Below are 16,707 nucleotides of genomic sequence, written 5' to 3' on the forward strand. Positions count from 1 at the left end.
TGGAGCCACATGTGGTCCTGAGATCTGTTGCACATTTTCAGGTCCTTTTTCTGCTAGACACTAACATTAGCACAGAGACCTGGAGTCCATGCCTTCACTTAATAAGCCTGATCTAATTTAATACAAATTTCTCTTAATAAAGTCTGTGCTGAAATTATCCTGCATCCCTAGGGTCTCCGCCACCAGTAGAAAGAGGCACGTACTAGCACAGTCTACCTTACATTCAGGTGGCATTTCCCAAGGAGGGCTTCATGAAGCTCCAGTCCCACAGGATGCACCCTCCACAAGAAGAACAAGGTCAAGTCGGAGAAACAGCATAAACCATACTGATGCCACCACATTAGACAGTCACAATGCATATTAGCTTACTGAAAGCTCTCAAAAACACTGCAGTAAAGCATCCTGTTCGACATTACTTAACCCATGTTTTCATATTTCATCATGGACTTACTCCATGAGATTCCATGGTACTGAGGTACCCTTTCAGAAACATCCCATTGGAGTTATCAGCGCAGGTCTTCATCCCCTACTTGGTTGAGAGTTTGCAGAGGGCAAGGGCTGTCTACTCTACAGGTCCTCAGCTCCTCCACCTTTCCCAACTCTAGGACCTAGAAAAAAATGATAATTAATGTTTGATAAATGACATTCTATTTTTGAGGCTTTTTGACAAAGATGTATGGCTCACCATCTGACACACACACATAGATGATGAACAGGGTGTCTCTTAGCTTGTCTATATTAAAAATTAAAAGATCGTTCTAGGCCCTGGAGTCAATTTGACACGTGGGCGCATTTGGCTTGAAAATCATGCAGATGAAATTAGACTTAAAGTTCAACGATTCATAACTGAGCTCTAATTCTAACTTGGTTTCTTATTCTGAAGATTGTATTAATTAGAAAATTTGACTATAGTCTAAAAGCAAAAACTATCATTTTAGCATCTCTGAGAGAAACATGGGGGGTGTTGGGGTCTCTGATGCCTGTGCCACTGTGACTAGCTTCCATGCTGGAGTTGTTGGTATGCAGCAGGCTCCGTGCAGAGCATCTTACCTGTGCTCTCCTGCAGTCATCACAACAACCTGATGGCGTAGGTGTTAGTATAATCCCCATCTTGCTGGTGAGGAAACTGGGACTTAGAAAAGAGAAGTACCTTGATGAGAGTCACACGAAGTCTGGATTAGAATCCAGGTCTGGGGCTCCAGAGCCTTCACCTTTAAGTACACTACTGGGCCACCACAGCCAAGTAGGGAAGACCAGAGGATTCTGGAATCTGGGGTCAAATTGTTTACCCAAATTCCCTTGGCATTTTCCCATAGATTGGACAGAGTCAAGCTAAAGCCCGAAAACAACTACAAGCCCATCAGGTATCATGATTTAGTGAGGAAAGGCTGAATCTGGAGTCAGTAGAGGAGAACTCAAAACCACTCCTGTTACTGCTTATCTGCTCTAGGTCTTTGAAGACAATATATTTCTCTCTCAGGCCCTCAGTTCCTCCATCTGGAGAATGAAGATCATATTCTGGATGATGGATTCATGGTAACTGCGTGAATTCAGGTTTCCAACCCCAGAGAGCTGACTTTTGGGGTCATCCCTAAGTAGTATTTTCTGCTCACTGTAGTGCCATATAAATGTTGGCTGGAAAGCCTAGGGAGGGGGATGCATAAAAATGTAAGGGTGAGAAAGCCAGGGTGTGTCATGGCCAGCCGTGAAGACAGACTCATACAGAAGCGTGAGCATGCCCTGGGGTTGTCTGGACAGTTTTAAAGTTGCAGCTTATGGAGGTCTATTACACACTTCACTTAATCTTTGCGTTCCATGGGTGTCTCCATCACTGAAATAAGGAAATGAGAGAAAGCAAGATTTCAGATGGTCTCATCATTTGCATTGCTCAAAGCTGATAGCTGACCATCCATGAAATTGTGTTCATCCAGGGGCGTCGCCATCAACCAGCCATGCACAGAGCAGCATCCAACTCAAGCAGGAGGGAGCGTGGCCCCCACTCCTTTCCATGTGTTTCTCAGACTAAATAGCTGTGAGAATGACAGCAGGGAAGACCAGCAGCATCCTGAACACACTTTGCAAGGAGGAGGACACTTAGTACATTCACACTTTTACCTCCAAATATTCTTAGAGAAAAGTGGACATTACTGATTCAAAAGCTATATTTACAGTGAGTGAGCCCCACCTCTCAGATAAAATAAATCAGGCAGGGGGGAGGTTGAGGGGTTGATAAGCAGCTTTTATTCCCAATGAAAGCTCTGGCTCAGAATAAGACAGGCTACATCAAATCATGTTTGCCAAATACTAGGGTTTCTCAAGACAACTGTGCTTTCCAGCAAACTTGACACCAATGGCTGCCGAAGCCATTCCATGTCCACAGCTCCCAGTATAATTGGACGGTCTCCTCCAAAATTGTGTCAGCCCAGCCAGACCCCCTCCAAGAAATCCTCCCTGAACCTTCCCAGCCGCATCTCATCGTATGGCGTGCAGGGAAAGGCTTGGGAACAAGCACAATCCATGTTTGAATCTTGGCTTCGCTGATTACTGGCTGTGTGTCCCTAGGCAAGTTATCATACTTTGAAAACCTCATATGTAAAGATAGTCATAAGTACAGTAGGTAAGAATCTCAGTTCACAAAGAAAAACATGTTTTCCCCACACCCATCTTTGTTTCCTTCCAAGCCCCCATTCCATCTTAAAGGGGGAGATTTAACCTCCGCAAACATGGAATTCTCCCATTTCTGTAGGGTGCTGGCTGACGGTGGGGGGATTTATATAGTGCTAGGGTGTTGAGGGACGCCTCCAGGTGCATTTCCACACAGGTGTCCACAGAAAAGGCGCTCACCTCATTGGCTCTTCAGTCACTAATGGTCCTTCATGACTGGCAGCTAGCTTGGTATTTCCTTGTCTTACTTAGGGGTGCATGAATATTTCCAATGATTCTCATTCGCTCTCTGTAAGTCCATCTGTGGCCCATTCCCTATTGGCATCATGCACCCCTGCCAGGGCTCAGCCCCGGAAGCAGCTCCAGGTGCCTTCACTCTGTGACTCAGATGTCTTGTCCCCTCCACCACCTCCTTGCCACCCCCACCTCCACCCCCATGTCTGTCTGGGATATCACTTCTGATCTGAAGGCAAGCCAGATTATCTTCCTCTACTTTTCCCCAGATGTTGACCCATACCCAGACCTCCCCACCGCCAAGGGCTTAGGCTTCTGGAAACCACAGTAGGGAAGAGATTCAGCTTCCGGCCCTTCTCTCTTCTCCCTACCGTCACCCTCCTTGTGGCAATGAGTGCAAAGCCAGAGATGTGTTTAAATGGAAGCAAGAGGGGAGAAATACCCAGGAAAAAAAAAGAACAGAGGCTGTCAAAAATACCATTCCACCACTAAGGATTAAATAAAACATCATATGAAAGAACTTGCCATGTTTCAAGGACTTAATAAATGACGTCTTTTTCTTTCCCCCTTCTAACCTGTCGGTCACACTGCCTACATCATTTGTTTGGAAATTAATCATGCACTGCCTTAGAACATCTTCTATACTGGAAATTTACTCTGACATTTTTATTTGACTTTCCCAGTGTCTATACTTTAGTCTCCCAACTAAATGTAAGCTCCTGAAGAGTGTGACCCACATCTTATAATTAACCAAATCTAACGGAAGGCTAGGCATACCAGCAAATGCTTTAAAACTGGGTGCATTTCTGGCCTCAGGAATCCAAACTCATGTTTGCAAACATTTAAAGAAGGTTCTCTGTGGAAGAAACTGGGTTATGTTTTTTTTTCTTAATATGATTCACAACCATTCTTATGTCTGAATATTAACAGAGGAGCCATGTGGTCTATGCAGACACCCTACATATTAAAAAGAGAGATTTTCAATGTATCTATTATTTTTTAAAATCCTGTATCACAGCTTCCCCAAGTGTAAATATATCTCAAACTTCATGCTGACCTCCTATTGAAAAATGCTAATTGAATCGATTTCCTGGAGCTTCACACTAGTAAATAGAGTACATCAGAGATCTGGGATTTATGAGTTAAAAATATAGAACATAAATGTGTTTTGCTGAGAGAAAATAGTATGTAGGACACTGTCCTAGCATCGGAGAGAGTCACAAAGTGTGGCCTTTGAGGACGCAGCTGCTGAGTGAGAAGTTGAGGAGGGCTGGACGATGGATCACGATGGGCCTCCTCCCAGCCTCGTCTGAACTGGGCTGACCGGCACCAGCAGGACACCCTGGGTGGTCCTGTGCGTGGACGGATGTGCGCACACTGAGGACACACTGCAGCACACTTACTGGTGTGGCCTTAGGCCCCTCACTTCTGTCTAAGCCTAAGTTTGCTCACCTGTAACTACAGAATGAATACCCATATCTTCCAGGCATTTTATGAAGACTCAATGAAGTGATGTACATTGAGGACTTCGCGTCATGTTGGGGATGTATTTCATGCCCAGTAAATGAGAGTTGTTGGCTCTGCTGCTCCAAACAGGAAGACAAGGGAGGGAAGAGATGACCATCTGGGTGCCATGGAGAGTAGCAGCTCCACCATTCATGCCCAGGCTCACACGCTCCTTCCTGCAGGTCCAGGAAGATATTCTTTTGCTAGGGCAGGAACATGCTAATGGCTTGGAAGAGCACTTTATCCATGGAGGTTGGAGGATCTAGATCAGAAGGCCCCAAATTGGCTTCCCTATAGCCATGGGCTATTTAAGGTCATTCCTTGAACCAAATCTGTTTAGAGTTCCATGTGAACTGAGAACTTCAAAAGAGACTTCTTTCATTTCTAAAGTAAAGATGCTCTGGGTGGCAAGTAACACCATGAGTGAAAATGGCTTTAACCATAGAGGTGGATCAGTGGCTCACAGATGAGACGTTCCGAGGCAGGGCGGTGAGGGGGTCTGCTCGGGACTCACTCAGCCTGCAGTGGCTCTCCTGGCTCGGCCTCCTCTGGGCTCTGCCTTCGTTGTCCCTGTGTGCTGGTGAGCTGGCTGCAACAGCCCGTGGCCTTCCATCTCCTCTTAACCATCCCCAGGGAAAGAGAGCAAGAGTTGGTTGAAAACTTTCTGGAAAGAAAATGGAGGCATTTTTTGCATAAATTTCCCATCAACATTTCTCATGATACTGGCTTAAATTGGTCTCTTGGTTATTCCTGGGTCAATCCCTGTGGCTTACTGAATGCCAAGGTGCTGATTGGCTTCATCTTGGTACTGGGTCCCAGGCCCATCTCTGATTCAATCGCTGAAGCAGTAGGGATGACAGTTTCTTAAATTATCTTAAATTAAACAAAGTGCATTCCTGGAGCTGGAGTCAACCCCCTCCAAACCTCAGGGCTGCCTTTGCAAGAGCGAAGGCATGAGACAGTTGTTGGAGAGACAGCCANATGTTTGCAAACATTTAAAGAAGGTTCTCTGTGGAAGAAACTGGGTTATGTTTTTTTTTCTTAATATGATTCACAACCATTCTTATGTCTGAATATTAACAGAGGAGCCATGTGGTCTATGCAGACACCCTACATATTAAAAAGAGAGATTTTCAATGTATCTATTATTTTTTAAAATCCTGTATCACAGCTTCCCCAAGTGTAAATATATCTCAAACTTCATGCTGACCTCCTATTGAAAAATGCTAATTGAATCGATTTCCTGGAGCTTCACACTAGTAAATAGAGTACATCAGAGATCTGGGATTTATGAGTTAAAAATATAGAACATAAATGTGTTTTGCTGAGAGAAAATAGTATGTAGGACACTGTCCTAGCATCGGAGAGAGTCACAAAGTGTGGCCTTTGAGGATGCAGCTGCTGAGTGAGAAGTTGAGGAGGGCTGGACGATGGATCACGATGGGCCTCCTCCCAGCCTCGTCTGAACTGGGCTGACCGGCACCAGCAGGACACCCTGGGTGGTCCTGTGCGTGGACGGATGTGCGCACACTGAGGACACACTGCAGCACACTTACTGGTGTGGCCTTAGGCCCCTCACTTCTGTCTAAGCCTAAGTTTGCTCACCTGTAACTACAGAATGAATACCCATATCTTCCAGGCATTTTATGAAGACTCAATGAAGTGATGTACATTGAGGACTTCGCGTCATGTTGGGGATGTATTTCATGCCCAGTAAATGAGAGTTGTTGGCTCTGCTGCTCCAAACAGGAAGACAAGGGAGGGAAGAGATGACCATCTGGGTGCCATGGAGAGTAGCAGCTCCACCATTCATGCCCAGGCTCACACGCTCCTTCCTGCAGGTCCAGGAAGATATTCTTTTGCTAGGGCAGGAACATGCTAATGGCTTGGAAGAGCACTTTATCCATGGAGGTTGGAGGATCTAGATCAGAAGGCCCCAAATTGGCTTCCCTATAGCCATGGGCTATTTAAGGTCATTCCTTGAACCAAATCTGTTTAGAGTTCCATGTGAACTGAGCACTTCAAAAGAGACTTCTTTCATTTCTAAAGTAAAGATGCTCTGGGTGGCAAGTAACACCATGAGTGAAAATGGCTTTAACCATAGAGGTGGATCAGTGGCTCACAGATGAGACGTTCCGAGGCAGGGCGGTGAGGGGGTCTGCTCGGGACTCACTCAGCCTGCAGTGGCTCTCCTGGCTCGGCCTCCTCTGGGCTCTGCCTTCGTTGTCCCTGTGTGCTGGTGAGCTGGCTGCAACAGCCCGTGGCCTTCCATCTCCTCTTAACCATCCCCAGGGAAAGAGAGCAAGAGTTGGTTGAAAACTTTCTGGAAAGAAAATGGAGGCATTTTTTGCATAAATTTCCCATCAACATTTCTCATGATACTGGCTTAAATTGGTCTCTTGGTTATTCCTGGGTCAATCCCTGTGGCTTACTGAATGCCAAGGTGCTGATTGGCTTCATCTTGGTACTGGGTCCCAGGCCCATCTCTGATTCAATCGCTGAAGCAGTAGGGATGACAGTTTCTTAAATTATCTTAAATTAAACAAAGTGCATTCCTGGAGCTGGAGTCAACCCCCTAATGCCAAGGTGCTGATTGGCTTCATCTTGGTACTGGGTCCCAGGCCCATCTCTGATTCAATTGCTGAAGCAGTAGGGATGACAGTTTCTTAAATTATCTTAAATTAAACAAAGTGCATTCCTGGAGCTGGAGTCAACCCCCCCAAACCTCAGGGCTGCCTTTGCAAGAGCGAAGGCATGAGACAGTTGTTGGAGAGACAGCCACAGTGCCCATTACTCTGCTGGTGTTCAACTCACCATCTCCTCCAATTCAGTAGCCAATTATAAAGTGTCTGCTGTGTGCCAGGCAGGGTGCAGGATGCCAGAGGACACAGAAGCCCAGTGTTGTTGAGAGGAATAAATGAGCTGACTTACGCAAAAGGCCTGGCACAGCGTTCAGCCCCTAATACTCGCTCAGAATTGTCTTCACTAACGTAAATAATGCATGAGTGATCCCTTCTATCCAGGAGAAAGACTTGAACTAATGCATTACAGCAGTGTGTGGAGGGCGGCATGAGTAAGCCTGTCAGCAGCATATGTAGAGGTCACATAAGGAGTGTGACAAGGCCCAGCCCCAAGATGCTTATGGCCCAGTGGCCCTTAGCCTTGACTTCACATTGGATTCACCTAAGAAGTTTTCAAAATTCCCCACCTCAATTAAATCAGAATCCCTGGGGCAAGACCCAGCACCAAGCATCAGTTTGTCTTTTTAAAGATCCCCAGATGATTAGAATGTGTGGCCAAGGTTAAGAACCACCATTTTAGGCTATGGAGGATGTGTAAATTATTAGCTAACAATGCCAGGTGGTCAGGAGTATGTTAAAATGAGCTGTCGGTGTTCTGAGGCTCAGGGCAGGGAGAGGGCATGGTGGCTGGGGGCTTATGGAAGGTTTCCATGAGCAGGGGACAGGGGGCTTATGGAGCCTAAAGAACTGTGATCTTTGCCTAATCTGAGTAATTCGGGGGTGATGTCTCAGTGCGAGGAGGAATGGGTGTAAGCAAAGGTATGTGGGCAGACACAGAAGGTGTATCAGTCTGGATCCAGTCAGGAAAGAGACCACACAGTAATTTCAACAGGAAAACATAAAAAACTGCCTATAATAGGGGACTGGAGTACCAAGGGATTAGTGAATGAGCAGTCAAGAGAGTCTAAAGAATACAGGGGTGGCATGTAAAAGGAGCATGCACTACCTCCAGGGCTAAGATGAAACACCTGGGGGAACACCTGCCCTCCCCAAGCCAAGGTGTAGACTTTGTTGGCACGGCGTGGCTCATCAAATGGCAGAGAAGTCATCAAGGTGTTGCTTGTTGGAAATCTGCCCTGTAGGGAGCTGAGGAAGCCCATCGCAGGGAGGTTGCTTACTGGAGCACACTCTGCTACCAAACTGCTGGCAGCGTGGAGTGCTGGGGAGGCTGTCAGCCACCCTGGCAGGAGCCAGACACTGGGGGAGCCACGGGAACCACTGAGAAAGCCCAGGAGAACCAGGAGGCAAAACCCCACAGTGCATCCTACAAGCAAGGCTCAGAGAGCTTATGAAAACTTCTCAGGGAACTAGCAAAGCTGGAATTCAACCCAGGTCCATCTTTCCCATGCATTCCGCCTCCTCTCTGAACAAACAGCTGTGCGGGATCCAGGCTAGGTCTATCTATGTAGGTTGCCCAGAGATGAAAGAGGCCTATGATCAGTAAAGTCAGCAGGGAAGGCTTCCTGGAGGAGTCTTCAAGTGGACCTCAGGAGAGGCCTGATTGGAAAACCAGGGAGAAAATGGCAGGGGGAGGGGTTCCAGGCTGACTCTGCACCACGGGCCACACTGAACACTTGCACGTGGGTGAAAGTGGACCTGAGCTCAGATAGGACTCAGCACAGCTGGTAGAGAGATGGTAGAGAACAGGAAGTGGGCCGTGAGAGGATGGTCAGATGATGAACAGAATCAGGGAAGGCTTTACATGCCGAAGGCCTTGAATTTGAGCAGGGATGAGATCAGCACATTGCAAGAATGGCAAAGCCCACAGAGGTATTGTCTCTAGGACCGCTCAGCTGCAGCCAAGCTCTCAGTGGAATGGAGGGAAGCAAATGCCAGCTGCGAAGTCGGGAAGACCGGGACTGGAGCTCCAGCTTGTGTTTAGCTGTGTGTCCCGGAGCAAGTTCCTCAACCTTTCTGAGTCTAGGGCTCTTCGCCTGTCAGTTGGGAACAATCAGACCCTCTTTGCAGGCTTGTTCAGATGAAGTCCCTGGCTGAGAGACTGGCACACAGTAGGCCTTTAATCAGTGATAGCTTCCTTCTCCCCCCATTTTTGCTCTGCAGACCCCTCCTGTCTTCTAAGACAGTGTGTCCCTGAAAGTAACTCTTAAAATTCAGAAATGTGAGGATTCCTAAATCTGTGCAGCCGGGGACGCCAGGGTATTAGCAGCATATAACACCCCGTTGTTGAGATTCTGGCTACTGTGCTCCTCAGGAGGAAAACCTCAGGTTCGGGGCACCCACAGTCAATGTGTCCTTGGCTCCATGGCCAGATGTTTCCTACCCAGTCTCCACAGGGCAGATGATGGTGCTTCTTTTTCTTTCAGGAGGAGAAGTCTCCAAACCACGGTTTGCTCAGTTCTTCCATGGCAGCCTGGCAAGCCTCACTATCCGCCCGGGCAAAATGGAAAGCCAGAAGGTGATATCCTGCTTGCAGGCCTGCAAGGAAGGGCTGGATATTAATTCCTTGGAAAGCCTTGGCCAAGGAATAAAGGTAAGGAAGAAGCTGGCATCACCCCCAATTAGACTTTGATTTATGAGGCTGAGGCTGCCCAGCAACAGTGCACACCGGGAAATGGAGTCATTTCCCATAAAAGTGCAGAAGTGGCATTGTGGCAAAGGTGCTGCTGTGGGCGGGGAATGGGGGGCTGGGAGCTAGTGACCATGACTTCCACAATGGACTTCTGCTGCCATTTCCTGGGATCAAGCCCTTGTGTATAATCGATCCACTATGCAAGAGTAGGCAGGTGTTCAGTGTCTACCTGGAGGAAGTTTTTATATTTCATTTGTTTGTAGGTTGGTTGGTTGCTTTGTTCTTTATTTGCCTAGAGAAACAGAAGCATGCAAGAATATATTTCAAAAACATAAAAAAGAAATAAAAAGGTAGGACCCAGTAAAATACAAATTAGAAAGGAAGGTGAAAACCCAGGTGAGGTGGAATTAGAAAGCAGATATGGACGTCATTGGGTCTCACCTTGTTATGTTCCCTGACAGTCAGGGTTACTTTCTGGCCTCGTGGACTTAGGGGGCACCTGCCAGCACCAGGTCCCTGGGGTCCTGAATAAAGAGCAGAGTCAACATCACTGTAGCCCCCACTCAATCATAACGAAGCCCAGTGTGAGAAGGCAGTCCCTCTGCCTCCTGCACAGGACAGCCGCATGAAGCTCCAGCAGCTGTGAAGGCTTCCCTCCTGCCATTTCCCAAGGGGGTGTGACTAAAGCAGAGGTTTCCCACCCTGCCTCCCATCCCCCACCCACAGAGCTCCACCCTGCTCTTCCTGCCCTCCCTGTCCTGGGCCAGCCCATCCTGGTAGTCACCTCTCCAACACAAATTCCCCTGTCAGTGGCCAACTGCTGTGGGGCTTGGGTGCTGGGTGGCCTTGGAGGGCTAGAGGTCTGAGCACACTGTAGTGTTCTTTAAATTGCAGTCAGTGCAGCAAACATTCCTCAGACACTCATGTATTCAGATCTGGGCTGAGTACTGGGATACAAAAATGAATGTTCTGAGCGTCTGTCTTCAGGAAACTCAAGAGCCCAAGCAGACATTTGTAACCCAGCTCAATTACTACATGGTTATGAGCACTAACAGTTATTGAGGGTCTCCTGAGTGCCAGGCACTGTTTGTTCTAAATGCTCAATGAGTATTAATCCCCAGAAGACCCCATTACAAAGGTACCATGAATATTCCCATTTTTTACGTGAGGAATTGAAGACCAAAGGAGAAAGGAAACTTGCCTAAGATCCTAGAGTTAGTGACAAGCAGAATCAGAATTTGAGCCCAGGCAGCTACTGAAAGCTCAGGCAAGGGAGCATGGTCTCAGCAGATGTGAGTTTGGGATGCTCACCTGGAGACTGGATCGAAGGGGGAAGACGGGAGGAGTATAAAAGGCATGGTAAGGCAAATTGACTTTCCAGAACATTGTTTAATGTGGATTAGATACACACACACAAACACACACACATACACACACACATAGCTAATCAATAGCTATCACCTGTCACTGGAGGGAGCTCACAAGACTGCCTCATTACAAAGGCCGGTCTAGACCTACTGTTTGTGTTGTTTCCTGAGGGTTTTGTCAACCCAGCGATGCAGAAATCCATCTTCCAACCCTCCCTCTTTTTCTGATACTGGATTTACTCCCTGCCTCTGAGCGAATCTTCCCTGCTCTGAACCATCCCGTGGGGCCACAGTTTCAGGCTTCCAGGCACTACAGAGCAAATAAGCCAAAGATGCTGGACTCAAAAGCCACACATTTTTAGCATTATAAATTAAGTACAATAGCTATTTCTACAGAGTAGTCATAGCCAATGAAAAGAGGAGGTGCTAAAAAAAGTGGCACAGAAAACTTTGGGGGCCAGGGGAGACTAATCCGACTCTTTGGGATACCACCTTCTCATAACCAAATCACTGCACATGATCCTTTTCCATCCCTGGGGGGAGCTGGTAAGAATTAGGGCACTGTGTGAGGAGTTAATAAGACATAGAGTAGTCATAGCCAATGAAAAGAGGAGGTGCTAAAAAAAGTGGCACAGAAAACTTTGGGGACCGGGGGAGACTAATCCGACTCTTTGGGATACCACCTGCTCATAACCAGATCACTGCACATGATCCTTTTCCATCCCTGGGGGGAGCGGGTAAGAATTAGGGCACTGTGTGAGGAGTTAATAAGACATGCAATTTATAGAACACCCACTGGTGGCCCTTTTACATTACTTATCCCTACTCCTCGCAACAAATTAAATATTATGACCCCATTTCAAAAATAAGGGGACTGGGACTCAGGGACTTGTTCAAAATAAGTCCATGTCTTTCCTCCACACCAGCAACTCCTATTAGAAGACATTCTTGAAAATGATTAAAACTAGCATCCTTCTTTCCCTCCCTCCACGTATCCCTCATGTCATTTCTGACTAATAACTATTATTTTCTTTGCAGTTACTGGCCCCCCTCCCACCTCTCTAGCTAGTCAAAAGAAGTGATTCTTGTGATTAAGGAAACTCCTGTGTACTCAGTGGGCCCGGCACAGGCTCCTAGTTTTCCTCTGGGATCATGCATATTTCTGAATCTTTCTCCAGCATGTCTGGACTCTTTAAATGGTTGTGGTGGCTGCTGTCCTGTATCTATACAAGATACTATAGAATAGCCACATTCCCAAAGAATACCCTGTTCTGATTTTCAAAGCACAATACCACCAATATGTCATCTCCACAGCGTGGAAGAGCAGGAAAGAGCAAGAGCTTTGGAACAAGACACTCCTAGGTTCAAATCACAGTAACAGTATTTATTAGCTGGGTGACCTTGGGGAAGATACTTTAATCCTTTAAGCCCCAATCCCTCATGTATAGAACAGACAATACTATTTATCTTGTAGTGATGTTATAAGAATTGAATTTCTGAATATATCCGTGTGATGTATGAGGGTACTTCAAAAAGTACATGGAAAGATTTATACCACTTTTCAATTCTAGTTTTTCATGAAGTTTTTGAAGTACCTTCATATACATAATCTGCCCCTACCAAACCTAATAGGCTCTCTGCAAATCACAGCTCCTTTTCTAGCAGGGGAGCCTTTAAAGTGGCAAATCTTCATCTGGCTAAGCCCAGATGGGTTGGCAGGTGCAAGGAAATGACAAGGTACCAGGAGAGCCATAGCCAGCCTGTCCTCAAGGAACAAACCAGGGCTTTTGGCAAGGACTTCACTGACAGCTCAGCCTGCTAGGTACCTGGAACCAATGGCCAAGCTCTAGGAGAGGTGATAATCCTGTAAGGGCCATCTGTCTAGCACCTTCTTGGCTCAAAGAAAGGAATGACCATGGCCACAGCACAGCTTCCCAAGGGAGAGTAAGCAGTGTCACCATTCAGAGGGGCCCCCAGCATGACAGCATCTCCTGTCCCGGTACGATGCCAGTATAGACATGTCTCCTGTGTAACCAGAGACCTATTCACCAAGCTGGAAATATTGCGGTAAAAAAAAAAAAAAAAACTACTTGGGAGGGTTTTTATTGATCTTGCAAGAACCACATTGATGGCGAGGCCAGTGTTCACCTTCATGCCCCCTGGCAGTTCTCTGGATGCTCTGGCAGCCAGACCAGGGTATTAACCAGAGATCCAATACATCCCCTAACCCATCCTCTCACCAGGGGGCTGCAGTGGGGACATGCCCTCTGCTGATTGCCATGGGACGCTGCTGATCCATCCCGCTAGAGGTCCCTCTTGATTTCCTTCTTAATCACTCACACAAGGCTCAGAGATCAGCCTCCACAGGCCTCATCTATCTCATGCTTCCTGCATGCTAGGCCCTGTGGCAATGCTAAGGAAAAGTCAGTAGACCCTGCCCTCGAGGTGCTCACAGTCTGCTGGAGGATGCAAACAGACAGACAGACAGCAATGGTGCCACAAGACTCTGCTACAGGGGGGATGGTGTGGAGGGGAGGGGGAAAGGAGCAGAAAAACATTTTAGAATATGTGGTGTTTTTAGAAGGATGACCTTGAATCTTCTGAAATCTGAAATAGATGACTTGTGCAACATGGAGGGGAGGGGGAAAGGAGCAGAAAAACATTTTAGAATATGTGGTGTTTTTAGAAGGATGGCCTTGAATCTTCTGAAATCTGAAATAGATGACTTGTGCAACCCCTCAGCACTAATTATGTATAACTCACTAGCAAGCAGCAGCTTCAGGGCTGAGCACCCCAAGCTGGTGAGGCTCCCATGGCAAGAGAGATGCCAACCCAGAGACTGGCTGTGACAACAGCTGTGCACATGCCTGAGTGCTGCAGAATCTAGCACAAGGGAGTGGCGCTTGTGGCCGGATGTCATAGCTCAAAGGCCCTGCTCAGGGCTTTGAAGACAGGAGGGAACTGGATCACAGGGAAAGAAGGGTGACCAAGGCAGGGGTGCCCACAACAGACTCAGTGCAGACGTAATCACAGTGGCAGGAGTTATGATAAAACCTACCACTTGTTGGACACCTTGTAAGTGCTAAAACCTTCATATACATTATTTCATTCAAGCCCCGAGAAGGTAGATATTATTTTAAATAATATCCCCATTATTTTAAATGGGAGATGACATCCAGAAAGAGGAAGTGAATAGTTCAGAGTTGCACTTTACAATTTGCCCTGCAACTGGGGTGTGACAGCCCGCAGAGCCTGTGGTCGTTCAGAGATGCCACATAGCCTTGGGGAAGTGAGAATCATGCCTGGGAAGTGCTGAATTCTTCCAAATGGGTAAGATATTGCAGTAGCAAATGACTCCAAACCCTCAACAGCTTAACACTTAAAACTTTATTTTTCTCTTACACTCAGGCAGGGAGGTGGTGAGGGATGGTCCTGCCCAGAATGCTGCAGGTCACTGAAGTGGAGGGAAAAGAGTCTACAGGCTTTTCACCCCTCCGGCCTGAAGCCCATGCCTCACTTCCTCTCACGTCTCATTGGCTGGGCCCACGTGCGTGTGGTGCTAGGTGGCTGGGAAGTGGGGCCTCCATGATGCCCTGGGAGGAAAGGAGAACAGGGGTTAGTGAGGACACTTAATGACTCCTGCAGAGCTTGACTAAAAAGACAAGTGACTGAACAAAAAGGGTCCCTTTGGGAAGTGACAGGAGATGATAGTGAAATGTAGGCTGGGAAGACCATTCACTCATTCATCTGGCAGGGGCTTTCAGAGCACTAGGGCTAGGTTCTGTGGATCAGGGATGCTCAGAGTTACTGTGCCCAGCGAGCTCCTGGTCACTGTTCTGTAATAATTGTACTGCCATTTTATAGGAGCCATAGGAGAGAGGCACTGACACCCAGTGGGGACCTAAATGAAGCAAGCTGGTAGGCCTCAGGGAGTAGAAAACAATAAAATACTCACAGGACAGTTTAAGGAGACACAGATTGGTTGGCTAGCCACCATGCAAGGGTTACATCATCAACAGGGCTCATGAGACACCCACCGCCTCGTAGAGTCCAGACACACAACAGGGCACCCTTATAAAGACATTCAAGTCAGATCAGGGAAAAGATATTATAGATGAATTTTTCCTTAAACCCATGAAAATATATACTTAGCATCCTTCATGGTAAGAGAAATGCAAATTAAAACTGTACTAGGATGACATTTATCTATCCGATTGGCAAAAATCCCAAAGTCTGATAGTGTACTCCATTGCTGAGGTATCCAGAAAAGAGGCAGTCTCATACACCGTTGGAAGGAGTATATACTGATATAATCCCTAGCAATGAGGAATTTGGCAACATTAAATCAAAGTTAAAACTGCATATGCTTTTTTACCTAGCAATTTCACTTGTAGAGATGTAGCCTACAGATATATTTGCACAATTATGAAATGCTATATGTACAAGATTATACATTGTAGCATTGTCAGTAAAAGGTTGGAAATAACCCACATGTCTGTATTAGGAGACTGGTTTAAAAAATTACAGTTTATCTGTACAATGGAATACTATTCATTTGTAGAAAAGAAAAACAAGTGAGGAAGCTTGTCACGTATTGATACAGAAAGATCTCCAAGATATGAGCTAAGAAAAATAAATAAAGTACTATACATTATGTAATAAGCTACTTTTGGCATAAGATAGGAAGAAAACGGAAATCTATATTTATAAGAATCCTTAAGTATAACTGTCAGGATAGGCTAGATTATGCTGCAGTAACAAGTGACTTAACATCTCATTTGGGGTTACACAACAAAATTTTATTTATTGTTCATGCTTCATGTCGATTATAGACTGGCTTCAGCTCTGACCAACACCACCCTCACTGTGAGACCCAGGCTGGTAGAGCATCTCCTGAGGGAATTTTGCAGGTTTCATGACAGAGAGAAAAGAACATGGCAAACCACGAACTGTCTATTAAATCTTCCATATGGGTGGGAACCAACCAATATTTCTGCCCACATTTCATTGACCGAGAAAGTCTCATGACCACTACTGAATGCAACAACGCAAAAATGTATCTTCTGCCGAGAAAGGTACTGTAAGTCCCATGGTCAGGCCTCTTGACAGTAGGGACGGCATGTGTAAGGCTCCCACTGGAAGGGGTTGCAACTAATTATAAACAATGATGTAATTTGCCATTAAGAAATTAATATAATATTGATTACATATGGGATGGGATTGTGAAAACTGGGTGGATGGGAGATAAGAATAAGTTGAGCACTTTTCACTTAGCACATTTATACATTTGAACTGTGTGAATATATTATCTATTCAAAAAAGTAAATCATTGTTGGGGCCAGCCCGGTGGCGCACTGCTACAGTGCGCCGCTAAGAATAAGTTGAGCACTTTTCACTTAGCACATTTATACATTTGAACTGTGTGAATATATTGTCTATTCAAAAAAGTAAATCATTGTTGGGGCCAGCCCGGTGGCGCACTGCTACAGTGCGCCGCTTGGGAGCGCGGCGGCGCTTCTGCCGAGGGTTCGGATCCCACATACAGACCGGTTCCCGCTCACTGGCTGAGCGAGGTGCGGGCGCGGCGCTGAGGGTTGCGATCCCG

General features: G+C 46.5%; 1 protein-coding gene across 1 annotated transcript in view; it reads left to right on the forward strand.

Moving 5' to 3' along the window:
* CLSTN2 (calsyntenin 2) overlaps positions 1 to 16,707 on the forward strand; it is an 88,803-nt gene that overhangs the window by 52,271 nt on the left and 19,825 nt on the right. The window contains exon 4 of the mRNA XM_008585418.1: positions 9,530 to 9,696. Within this exon, the coding sequence (XP_008583640.1) occupies positions 9,530 to 9,696 (167 nt within the window). The remainder of the gene's footprint in view (positions 1 to 9,529; positions 9,697 to 16,707) is intronic.

Source organism: Galeopterus variegatus, unplaced genomic scaffold (assembly GCF_000696425.1).
Source record: "Galeopterus variegatus unplaced genomic scaffold, G_variegatus-3.0.2 Scaffold3565, whole genome shotgun sequence".
In the NCBI taxonomy this organism is placed as follows: domain Eukaryota; kingdom Metazoa; phylum Chordata; class Mammalia; order Dermoptera; family Cynocephalidae; genus Galeopterus; species Galeopterus variegatus.